The sequence below is a fragment of the Rhineura floridana genome, chromosome 11 (genome assembly GCF_030035675.1).
Source record: "Rhineura floridana isolate rRhiFlo1 chromosome 11, rRhiFlo1.hap2, whole genome shotgun sequence".
NCBI lineage: Eukaryota > Metazoa > Chordata > Lepidosauria > Squamata > Rhineuridae > Rhineura > Rhineura floridana.
Window position 1 is genome coordinate 794,954 of NC_084490.1, and position 11,986 is coordinate 806,939.

General features: G+C 56.9%; 1 protein-coding gene across 7 annotated transcripts in view; it reads left to right on the forward strand.

Annotated features, from left to right (window-relative positions):
• Positions 1 to 11,164, forward strand: part of MINK1 (misshapen like kinase 1) — a 46,453-nt gene extending 35,289 nt beyond the window's left edge. For 4 of the 7 annotated variants that reach the window (XM_061590886.1, XM_061590889.1, XM_061590888.1 and 1 more), the window contains 14 exons: positions 408 to 496; positions 1,242 to 1,265; positions 1,962 to 2,134; positions 2,932 to 3,049; positions 3,842 to 3,985; positions 4,558 to 4,669; positions 5,288 to 5,446; positions 5,584 to 5,727; positions 6,094 to 6,228; positions 6,929 to 7,029; positions 7,443 to 7,592; positions 7,785 to 7,944; positions 8,788 to 8,927; positions 9,616 to 11,164. In XM_061590886.1, coding sequence (XP_061446870.1) covers positions 408 to 496; positions 1,242 to 1,265; positions 1,962 to 2,134; positions 2,932 to 3,049; positions 3,842 to 3,985; positions 4,558 to 4,669; positions 5,288 to 5,446; positions 5,584 to 5,727; positions 6,094 to 6,228; positions 6,929 to 7,029; positions 7,443 to 7,592; positions 7,785 to 7,944; positions 8,788 to 8,927; positions 9,616 to 9,699 — 1,733 coding nt within the window. In that variant the 3' untranslated portion in view covers positions 9,700 to 11,164. The remainder of the gene's footprint in view (positions 1 to 407; positions 497 to 1,241; positions 1,266 to 1,961; positions 2,135 to 2,931; positions 3,050 to 3,841; positions 3,986 to 4,557; positions 4,670 to 5,287; positions 5,447 to 5,583; positions 5,728 to 6,093; positions 6,229 to 6,928; positions 7,030 to 7,442; positions 7,593 to 7,784; positions 7,945 to 8,787; positions 8,928 to 9,615) is intronic. The other 3 variants (XM_061590887.1, XM_061590890.1, XM_061590893.1) reach the window with 1 other exon arrangement.
• Positions 11,165 to 11,986: the final 822 nt, after the last annotated feature.

An 11,986-nucleotide genomic window follows, 5' to 3' on the forward strand; every position in this document is an offset into this window, starting at 1 on the left:
ACTTGCCCGTGGGCCCAGAGCCAGCAGGCGGCCTGGGAGAAGACAAGGCCCTAAGGCAGAGACGGGAAACCGCCGTAGGCAGGCCTCGGAGTCGGCCCTGCAGGAGGCTTTGGGTGAACCGTGGCCTCGCCTGCCTGTTGTCATCGGAAAGGGGCCGGCACAGAGAGGCTCCAGCATCAGAAGGCGCCTTGTCCTGAGGGAGACCCTCCAGAGTCCTCCTGCTCTCCCCAGCCCCTGTCCCAGCCCTGCCTGGAGACGCCATCAGGAGCAAACCCTGGACCATCCTCCATGCAGAGCAGTTGTCTGCGGCACGGCTGTGGCTCTAGCTCAGGAATCAGGAGTGGCCTGGGGGCGGGGGGAGGAGGCTTCGGCTCTCTCTGACGCTGCCTCTTGTGTCCCTTCCGCAGCACCCCTCAAACTGGACAGCTCCCCAATCCTGCCACAAGGAGACAAGCCAAGGGGAGAGGACCATCGATCCCGGCCTGGCCGGCCAGCAGTGAGTCCTCCTCTGCGGGGGATAGGCCCCTGCCCCCCCCGTCCCTATGCATATAAGGGATAGATCCAACAGTCTTGCTGCTGTTGCCACCTCTGCCATGTCCCATCTCAATCTATCACTCTGCAGAATAACTCAAGACGCTGGCCTCCCCTGAGAGGGCCCTGGGTGGGCGAAGGTGTCGAGCGATTGTGGAAGAGGAAGGGGAGTGGCAGGGGGTGGTGAGCCTGGAAGGGAGGCAGGGCTGCCACGGGGGGGGGAAGCAAGGACTGGCCTCTGGCCTGGGGGGCGGGGTCACGTGTGTGTTCGTTCATCTGTTCGGTCTCCTCTTTGTGGGGCAGGCCTTGGCGCGTGACCTTCCTTGTGTACCTGAAATGATTTTGGAATAGAATCTGTTCCCGTTTTCCCTCCAGGGCTCAGAAATAAAAGGGACAAATCTTTGCCTGGGGAGGTGACTGGGGATTATTGAGTCCTGCCCCACCCACCCCAGCCATCAGGGCACTGCCACCTTCCTGGCTTTCCTCTCTTCTCTCCTCCAGCTAGAAATTTGTAGCCATGAAGGCTACAAGCCCAGGACTCTGGGCCATTCCACAAGGAAAGGGGGAGGGAGCGGATGGGCAGCTGACTCTTGTAGGGGGTGGTGGATGGGGGAAGGGGCAGATTTCCCTGGTGGTGGTGACCTAACTTCTTCCCTTCCTTCCTCCCTTCCGTCCCTTTCCTCCCTTGCTCTTTCCTCTGCACGGCTCAGAGCTATAAGCGGGCAATTGGCGAGGTTAGTGCTTCCCTCCCTGGCGATGTCTGTCTGTCTCTGCTGCCATGAGATTATGAGGTTCTCCCCCCTCCCGATCTCTGTCCCTCTGTGTCCACCAGGTACCTCCACACACGCACACTCACCCCTTTGACTTTCTGCTGTCCCCACTGCTGCTCCTTGTGGTGGTGGGGTGGCTTCAACTTCTGGGTGGATATGTGTGGGGCCATGGCACAAGGGGGCAGGCTGTGCAACTGATAGGACATCGTTCTCCCTCCACCTCACCCTGTAGGGTTGCCCACCCAACATATTTGCCTTGAATAGCAGCATATTTAGGCTTCCGCCATACAACGTGCCCAAGAACCCAGCAGTCCCAGTCTCACCTCCCCTTTTCCTGACTCACACAATTTGCCCCCCCCCTAGAGGGTGACAACAGCATGGCGATCTGGGGGCTTCTTGGGGTGAGTTGAGCAGGAGGCGGGTTTAGGGAATCGATAGCTAGGACGGGGGGGCGGATGGCAGGCTGGTGCTGGCTTCTGCAGTCGTCTTTACGCCTGTCCCAGTGTGCCCGCTTGGCACCCCTCCTCGAGACTCTGGGGGCTCCCCCCCGCCCCTGCCATCTTGCTTGATGGTGTTTCAGGCAGCTTGTCGCCATCTTTGCCCTTCCTCTCCCTGCCTGGTGTTAACATGCAGCCGTTCGGCGTTCCTCTCCCTCCTTAGAACTTTGTGCTGCTGAAGGAGCGTCCAGAGGAAGCGGCCCCCAAGCCCCTCAAGAAGGCCATGGACTACTCCTCCTCCAGTGAGGAGATGGACTCCAGTGAGGAGGAAGAGGAGGAGGAGGAAGAAGCAGAGGGAGAGCCCTCCGAGCCTGCCTCTGACACCCCAGGGGCCAGGTGAGGGGTGTGGGGACCTTAAATGCATTACCCAAGTCAGCTCAGTGCCCTTGGGCGTGCCTACATGCAGGAGGCTGTCAGAAGAGCCCTGCAATGGCAGCAGCAGAGCTGGGTCAGAGCAAAGGGGCCCCTCCGATGCACCCTCCTGTGCTCACAGTGTCCCAAAGGGAAGCCCGCAGGCAGGGCATGCGCACAACAGCAGCCCTCTGCTTTGCACATACCATGGATTGCGCAAAGACAAATAACTGGGTGTTAGAACAAAATCAACCAGAACTATCGTTAGAAGCTAAAATGATGAAACTGAGGTTATCATACTTTGGACACATCATGAGAAGACATGATTCCCTAGAAAAGATAATAATGTTGGGAAACACAGCAGGGAGTAGAAAAAGAGGAAGGCCAAACAAGAGATGGATTGATTCCATAAAGGAAGCCACAGACCAGAACTTACAAGATCATAACAGGGTGGTTCATGACAGATGCTCTTGGAGGTCACTGATTCAGAGGGTCACCATAAGTCGAAATTGAGTTCAAGGTACATAACAACAAGGAACTGATATTCAGAGAGGACAGTGGAGGTAAAACCAGCCAACAGTCATAGTTATTGATAGCTGTGTCCTCCTGCTCTCACCACTCCACAAGGCGTACATCAGCTCTTCCTTGATTATCAAGAAGAACCTTGCCTGGTTGGGCTCCAAAGGCCAGAGCCCCCACCTCCTTGCCCTGTGGGGCTGTTAAGGGGGCTTCTGCCTCTTGTGATGCCCTGTGCGCCTTCCGACCTCCCGCTCCTTCCGCAGGGATGGCGACACGGACTCCGTGAGCACCATGGTGGTGCACGACGTGGAGGACCTGACAGGTGGTGGCAGCGGCGGCTCTGAGAGTTCGTACGGCGAGGGCACCATGCTGGTGCAGCGGGTGAGACTCCCTTTCCCCACCCTGGCCTCCCACCCACGTGGGGGGCTCCCCAGTCTCTTCATCATGAGGCTGGGAGACGCAGGAACTGCTTGCTGCTCTCTCTGCTGAAATTTGGCTGAGGGGCTGAAGTCCTCCTAGCTGGGGAAGGGATGCCAACCTCCAGCCACTTGCCCAGGCACCTCGCCCAGCCTTCCTCTGCTGCTCAAAGCCATCCCTGCTGGAGTGTAGGAATGTAAGAACCTCCCTTGTGCTGAGTCAGACCGTTGGTCCAGCAAGTGCCAGTATTGTCGGCACTGACTGGCAGCAGCTCTCAAGAGTTTCAGGGAGGGTGCTGCAGTTGCAGGAATGGCGCGGGGCAAGGCCTGTCTGCTCAGGCGTTCTGGGGGTGCCTCTGCCTCTCGCTTTGTACTCACTGGAATGTTTTGTTTAGATTTTTCAGCCCATTCCATCAAGAGCCTAATTTGAGCTGGCTGAAATGGGCTCATTGCAGAAAAAATTGGGGAATGTCCACTTCCAAAGCTTTTAGCAGCTTCACAGCTGGCCACAGTGAGGGTTAGAGGTTTGCTGGATTATTATCATTTTTTTAAGGGGAAACAAAGGCTCAGCATACCAACCAAAATGTGCACTTGTGTGTGTGTTTGGGGGAGGGAGGTCAGGAATGTTGGAACTGACTGAGGGCTTCAAGCCCACCACCACCACCAGCTCCGAGGGGGCTGGAGGGCGCCATTCCTCCAAGCGGCTCTTCCTACCCTGACTCTGTGCCCCCTCGTCCCCCCTCCCTCCCTCTTCCAGACCCCCGAGGAGGAGCGGGGCTTCCTGCACAGCGACAGCAACGGCTACACTAACCTGCCAGACGTGGTTCAGCCCAGCCACTCTCCCACGGAGGCCAAGAGCAGCAATGGCTCTTCCTCGCCTGCCAAGGACACGGCCACGGATGTGAGTCTGGAGGAGAGAGGCCCCCCGTGGAGGGAGGGAGGGGGCTGCCAGGCTCTGGGGTCCCTCCCTGTGCCACCAGCTCCTTGGGTGGCCTCAGCCAAGTTGCTCCCCTCTGCTTTATCACCTCCACTGTGCAAGGGGAGCAGCTGCAACCAGCCTGAGGTTGGTGCTGTAGAGACTGTTGTGCGTTTTGGGTGCTCCAGTGCAGCCCCCTTAGAACCTCGTGCACTTTCACCTACCCACCCAGCCACGGTGTCTTTGGGGGTGGATTTGCACCCTTTTCTTTTTAGTGAGCAAGTGAGGGGAACTAGGGAGGGAAGGACTGGGGAGTGGAGCTGCTCTTGGGCCCCCTGAGGAAGAAGCTGTCAGTCCCCAGGAGCAGACTGTGCTCTGTGTCTCGACGACGCCAGCCCTCCTGGGCAAAGGTGATGGGAGGGAGGGGGAGTTCTAGTTCTTAAGCATGATTGGGGGGAGACCAATGCAGAGGCTGGGGCTAGAGCTCCCCCTCCGCCTTCAGGCATGGGATGGTGCCCCCTCACCCCACTGCTTCTCCCCCCCCCGACCCCTTGCAGTACCAGTCACGGGGGCTGGTCAAGGCCCCTGGGAAAAGCTCCTTCGCCATGTTTGTGGACTTGGGCATCTGCCAGACCTCGCCTGGAGGTGGAGACATCATTCCCATAGCAGGTGAGAGATTGGGGCAGGGGGGAGGCAGGGGACGGTTTGGGGTGTGCGAGACTGTGCTGCGTGTGGGGGGGTGTTCCTTGGCATGACTAGTTTGGCAGGTTAATGTAGCTGTTGCTGCCGCCATGCAGGAGACCTTGCTCCTCCTTGGGGTCTGGAAGAAGGAGGGGTGGGGGGGGTACAGAGTCATGGTAGGAAAAGATGTGAGGAGGACTTGGCACTTAAAAAAACAAAAAAAAGTCCCTACCATTTTATGCAAATGTTCACATTTGCTTGTTTTGCCTAATGAATTCACCCAAAGATTTGTGAAGATCTGCGCCGCTATAAGGTCCTGCTTAGTTGCCCACTGTAGTCATGAGATCTGGAACCTTGGTTTCCCTGCTGTGGCCAAAGGCCTTTGCTGCTCCCTCCCGAAAGGGAGTTCTTCAGTATCTTGATCTCCTGATTTGCATGCCTGCTGTTTAATTGTTTAATCCAGTCGCAGAGCCCACCCCATCCCAAAGACTAGAGACAGGTCATGTGGCCTTAAGGACAAGTGTAGACTCCTAGCTGAGCTTACAATGGGGCCCTCCAAAGGCAGGAAGGTGTGATGGATTTCTGTGTGATTTCTCTCCCTGGCAGCATTTGACCCGGGGCGGTTGGAGCAGCTGCAGCTAGAAGCCAGGAAAGGCTCTGTGGTCAATGTGAACCCCACGAATACGCGGCCCCACAGCGACACGCCTGAGATCCGCAAGTACAAGAAGCGCTTCAACTCGGAGATCCTCTGTGCCGCCCTCTGGGGTGAGAGCAGGAATCTGGGATGCAGGTTGGGTGGGGGAAGGCAGGGATGCGAGGCGCCCACCCCCACCTCGAGGGGACTCCAGGGGAGAAGGTGCCCATCTCACACACACCCACTCCCTCTGCCTTGGTGCCCACAGGGGTCAACTTGCTGGTGGGCACTGAGAATGGACTGATGCTCTTGGACCGAAGCGGGCAAGGCAAGGTCTACCCCCTCATCACCCGACGTCGCTTCCAGCAGATGGATGTCTTAGAAGGGCTGAACCTCCTGACCACCATCTCAGGTGAGAAACAGCACCAGTTTTGCCTCACCCCCCCCCGCTTCCCCCCACTTCCTGGTATGGACTCTGGAGCTGGTGGCTGAGGACACAGCGACTCCAGCACAGGGCACAGAGAGGAAGAGGGAGAAAGTTGGAGCCCTCGTAAAGAGGGCCCAGCAAGCCACTGAAGTATGTGTGTGTCCTGTCTCCCCCCCCCCGCAAAAAAAGATAGGGGTCTGAAATTGTCATCCGCTGGTGTTTCCTGCACACACGTACCTTCCTCCCAAGCCCTGTTCCACACTCTTTCACTCTCCTGACCTGTGAATAATGGCCCCTTGGTTCTCCTCACTGCCCCTCACCACCACCCTCCCTCCCTCCCTCAATCTTCAGGGAAGAGGAATAAGCTTCGTGTCTACTACCTCTCCTGGCTGCGGAACAAGATCTTGCACAACGACCCTGAAGTGGAGAAGAAGCAAGGCTGGACCACTGTGGGGGACATGGAAGGCTGCGTTCACTACCGTGTGGGTAAGTGAAGCCCCCCATGGGCAGTGCACAGGGGCCAGAAGCCCCTCCAAAGGGCAACAGAATTCTGCCTTGAGGAATACTTGGAAATCTGATGTCCCATTAAGTATGATGTTTGTAGCAGCTGAACCCAGCACTTTATCCATGCTGTGGCCCACCCACCCAGACCAAATCCAACAATATCCATAATTAGGTAAGGATTTAAAAGAAAACAAATGCTCAGATGCATTTCTTGGGTTGTCTCTTGAGGGGTCAAAGGAGAGCTGATGTCATAATCCCCTCTCCCCTTCCTCCGCTTGCCCCCCTCCAGCCCCCCTCCACCAACCCAACAGCGAAGGCAGTGCAGAAAAGTCACCTGCAGAGCAAAGAGCCCCTGGTGCCAGCAGCCAGCTGAGCTGCACCAGGATGTGGCTTAATCCAAAGGGCTCAGCGTCTCTGGCCAGCTGGACTGGCCAGGAGTGCTGAGATGAGGTGCAGCAGACCCACCACTGCCAGGGCACCTCCAGAGTTGCGCCACTTCCTGACTGCGTGGGTGGGGAAAGGCGGTGAGGGGTGTTCCCCTTTGAGCCCCGCTAAATAAGCATCTAAAGGTGTCCCGTCTTTCTGGGAGCAGCGGAGGAGCCTTTAGCCTCTGTGTGGGTTTGTTCCAGCCTTAATAGTTACTTTTTCCTCCTGACTCACTCTTTCCTCGTCTCTCCCTCAGTGAAGTACGAGCGGATCAAGTTCCTGGTCATTGCACTCAAGAACTCAGTGGAGGTTTATGCCTGGGCACCAAAGCCCTACCACAAATTCATGGCCTTCAAGGTACTGGGGGGGTGTAGGAGAATGGGGGAGGCTGGAATCTGGGACTCTGAGGAGGGAGCCTTTGGACGCTACTGGCCAGGTGCTCTGAGATGGGCATGGCACGGGCCTTCATTCACAAGAGCCCCTGATGGGGGTGGGAGGAGGTGAGCTTTGATAACGGTGGAGGGAGGGAGGGGAGAAACGGTTGCAGTGAGTGGCACGAGAGTGAGCATTGTTGCTTGACAAGCCCTCCTCTGTCGTGGGTGGATGCTGGCTTGGGTTTTCTAAAATTCCCAGCCTGGCAGCTGGAGGTCTTGAGCATGCACCCTCCTGCCAGATGGACCCAGGAAGCCTGAGGGGTCACACAGACTCTCACACATGCTCCCTTTTTGCTTTCTCCCTGCCTCCAATAACCTCCTTGTCGACGTTTTTAGTCTTTTGCTGACTTACCTCACCGGCCGCTGTTGGTGGAGCTAACGGTGGAGGAGGGCCAGCGACTGAAGGTGATCTACGGGTCCTGTGCTGGTTTCCACGCCATCGATGTGGACTCAGGAAACAACTATGACATCTATATACCAGTACATGTGAGTCGGGGGGGGGCAGAAGACAGAGAGGGAGGAGCAGGCTGTGTGTGCAAAAGCTGAATGTTGGTAGAGCCTCATTTTGGCTGGGGGGGGGGAGTACCCCCGAGAGGCACACTGAGCGTTGTGACATCTCAGGCACCCTGAAGGCTGGTTTCAGCAAAAAAAACCTCCTCCTTTTTCCACCTGCCACAGATCCAGTCGCAGGTCACCCCTCATGCCATCATCTTCCTGCCCAACACGGAAGGGATGGAGATGCTCCTTTGCTACGAGGATGAAGGCGTTTACGTCAACACCTATGGGCGCATCATCAAGGATGTCGTGCTGCAGTGGGGAGAGATGCCCACCTCTGTCGGTGAGCGTGGCGCAGAAGCCCTTGGGAGGAACCAGAGCCTCGGCACTGAGAGAGGCCCACCGGAGGGGCGGCCTAGGCTCTCAGGCAACAGGAAGGCTCGTAGCACAGGGGTGGGCCCATAGCACAGCCTCTCCGTTGTGTGCAAAAGGTCCCAGGTGTTCACTCCCTGACAGTGTCTCTGGGTAGGGCTGGGAGAGACTCCCTGCCTGAGACTCTGGAGTCCCGCTGCTGCCAGCCAGTGTGGGGAATACACAGTCGATTGATTGATCCATTGATTGGTATCCCACCCTTGGCCCCAAAGTAGCCGGAGGCGGCAAACATATCAGCAATAACAAAGCATCTAACAACAGTCATAGATCATAGAATAGTAGAGTGGAAGGGGCCTATAAGGCCATCAAATCCAACCCCCTGCTCAATGCAGGGATCCAAATCAAAGCATTCCCAACAGATGGCTGTATATATAAAAACAATTGAGAACAGTTCCTGTACGGATGCAGCCTGGGGTCAAGAGCTAGAGATGGAGCCAAGGGCCTGTGCCCGTCCCTTAAAGAAACTGCTCTGGCTGAGTGGGTGGAGCATCTGCTTTGCATGCTGGGGGTCTCAGGTGTTCCATCCCCAACGGCAGCATCTCCAGGCAGGGCTGGGGCCATTCCGTGCCTGGATCCCTAGAGAGCTGCTGCCAGTCAGCGCAGGCACTGCTGAGTTGTATGGACTTAATCTTGTGCTGAGTCCCAGGCAGCTTCCTGCCTCCGTGACGGGGCTGGGCTGGGCTGGGAGCCCTGTGCTCAACGAGACCGGCTCACCTGTCTCTCTCCTTCCTCCCTGCCCTGCTTCCACCACCAGCTTATATTTGCTCCAATCAAATCATGGGGTGGGGCGAGAAAGCCATTGAGATCCGCTCGGTGGAGACGGGGCACCTGGACGGTGTCTTCATGCACAAGCGGGCCCAGCGCCTGAAGTTCCTGTGTGAGCGAAATGACAAGGTGGGTGAAGGGTTGCGTTTCCCCCAAAGGAGCCGCAGCCTCCGTCTGCTTGAGCGGTCCTTGGAAGAAAAGTAAGAAAAGTCGGCGGGTCCTTGGCTGGAGCGAGGTCTGTTTCCACCTGCCTGGCAGCTGACGGGTGTCCGGAGTGCTCCTTTCTCAAGGAGGGGGAAGCAGATTCCACCTCTGACACAAGGGGGAGGCTTGCAAAGCCCTTTCAGCATCTGATGTCGCAGGTTGGAAGGGTCAGTGCAGGGCAGCCTGTGCCAGACCTCCCACACTGCCCCCGTTCAACCTTCTGGGTCAGGATTTTGACAGGTCGGCAGTGCAACCCACCTGTCAAAGTTGGCCCAGTGACAAAACACACAAAGTCCTGAATCTGGGATCTACTGGAAGCCCACAGTCAGCAGTGGCTCAGAAGGACACCACCACCCCTTGCAGAGCGGGGCAGCAGGCCAGGCCGCCTTCCGCTCTGCCGTAGGGGCCAGCAACAGCTCATCGGATGCAAAAAGCGGGCCTGTGAGCGAAGGGGAAGGTGCGGATTCAGTGGTCGAGGGCCACGGGAGAGGCGGGCTGAGAAGTGAGGAGGAGGAGGCGCTTCAAGGACCTTCGGGGTGTTGGAGGCGGTGTAAGCCCCCCTCCCCAGCCTTGTGCCCCTGCTGTGTGTGACCCCAGCCCCTTCCTCCTGCAGGTCTTCTTTGCCTCCGTGCGCTCAGGGGGCAGCAGCCAGGTCTACTTCATGACGCTGAACAGAAACTGCATCATGAACTGGTGAGGGAGGGGCTCATCCGACCCTCCCCGCGGGAGGCAGCGGGAGCGTGCCCGACGGCCCCGTCCGGGAGCTGACCAGCCAGTGAAGCCGTGGCGGTTCATCCTCAGCCCCGCCCTCCCCTCTGCTGCCATTTGGGGGGAGGCAAGGCCTCTGCTCCCTGTCTACTCTTCTGTCTCTGATGGGGAAGAGGCCGGCTGGCCTAGGAAGGTCTCTCTGAGTAGCCATCCATGGCCACTTCCAGGTCCCAGAAGAAACATCTCTAGTGGTCCCACTTCAGGGTGCTTCGGGGGGGGGGCATGGAGAGGCGTGCATAAGTTAAGCTGCAGCACCACCCCAGAATGGGATTTCAGTGTTCAGAGGAGGAGGAAGAGGAGGCTCGTATATGATGATCAAAGCCAAATCCTGTAAATAAAAAACAGCGCCTGAGACTCCCGTCCGTGCGCACGGATGCACCCCCCACTTTCCTATCAGAGGAGGAGGAAATACTCCCCTCCCAGCAACATTTGGGGGGATAGGCTGGGTTGCAGTCGCTGGGAGCCCCTTTGGGGTGGGGAGGAGGAAGTGGGCCCAAATTCACACACCTGCTTTCCGCCGCCGCTGCTCTTGCACATCCCATGCAGACCCTCTTCTCTCTCTCCCCATACACCCTGCGAGATACACAAACTGTGATCTGCCCCCTGTATTCGCCTGGGGTGCAGCCCCAAACACACCTGCCCCCCCACAGTTGGCTCTGTGAAGCGCCCCCTGCCCCTCACTCTCGCACACGCACATTCTCTCACACCCGTGCTGAAGTTAAAATGACTGAGAATGAGGTTGCCTTCCCTCCTCCTCCTCCTCCTCCTCTCCTGGGTCTCCATAGGGTTTTTTTTTCCTGGTGGTGGGGGAACCAATATTGCTGTCGCCTTCTCCCCAGCACCCCCCTAAACCAGTCATGGGATATATGTGGATCTATCTCTCTCCCACCCCCACCATCGGGGAGCTGTGAATATTTTGCTTCAATTATTCTTTTTGTAATGGCAGTTCAGTAATTAACAAAGCACTTTAACGGCCCAGCTAATCAGGGTGGTTAGTGGATTGGGGGGGCAGGAAGCAGAGGGCTTAGCAGTGACCCCCACCCCTGCAAGGCCCCTACTTGGCACCAGCTTTGGCTGTCACAGAGGCTTTGCCCTTCAGCTAAGGCCCTGCTGCCCCCCAGTCTCTCTCTTTCTCTGGATTCCTTGCTGGGTTTGGGGTTGCACACGTTGGGCTTAAACTGACGACTAGCTGGTGGAGAGGTGGGGGCCACAAGGTCAGAACCCATACGCATCCCCCCCCAGGCAACTTTGGTTTCTTGTGTATTTTGCTTGCGTTTGTATATATAACCCTCTCCCTGACCCACACGTGGAAGGAGCTGCCCCACCTTCCGGAAATCAGCGGTGGCCTTGGGACGGTGACAACCTCTGTTTAATAAAAGAACCAAAACCTGTGATTCCTCCTTGTGTCTGGCTGTAGTCGTTTTCTCAGCGCTGCAAAAGCAAGAGAGACAGTTGGCATCAAACCAGAAACTCCACTTTAGCCCTTAACCCTAACTGTGAACCTGGAAATGGCCTAGCCAGAGAAAGAGACGGCTCCCTCTAGTCTTATTTATGTCAGTAGGTCTCCCTCCCTGCCTGCCTGCCTCCTCTGCCATTCTCTTTCCCTTCCTCATCAGCTGGCATCCTTCATCCTTTGCCCACTGAGCATGCTCAGTCCTCCCTGGCCTGTTTTGTTTTTGAGAGGGGGAGAGGAGTGGGGTTCCTTCCTTCACTTAGGCCTCCCATAGATATACTTCTGCAAACCTCAGCCATTGGCAATGCCTCCCTTTGGATTGGGGGTGCCACTCTTTTAGGCGCCCCCCCTGAATATCAGGAAGAGAGTCCTGCAAGATGTTTAATATGGTGGTGGAAAGCAGAGAGCCCCTTCCTCCCATTTGAGGAGTTGGCAATTGTCCAGAAATGTGGGGCTTCTGTGGCTAACTGAGGGCAGGAATGTTGGTCCTTTCAGCCCCCGCCTGACTCCCAAAGAAGCGTTTGTTTAAAAGGAAGCCTTTGCCAAACTGGTGCCCTGAGAGGTGTTGGAGTGCAACTCCCCTCGGGAAGCCATAGGAATTGTAGTCCAACACTTCGGGAACGCACCAGCTTGGTGAAGGCTGCTCTGCGTGATCTGTTAGGTCTGACAATGGATCTGGTGACACATTAAGTAAAGCTGTGGAATCTGTCATCTGAGTATAAATCCCCCCCCCAAGGAAGAGGAGTATATTTTTTTTTAAGTA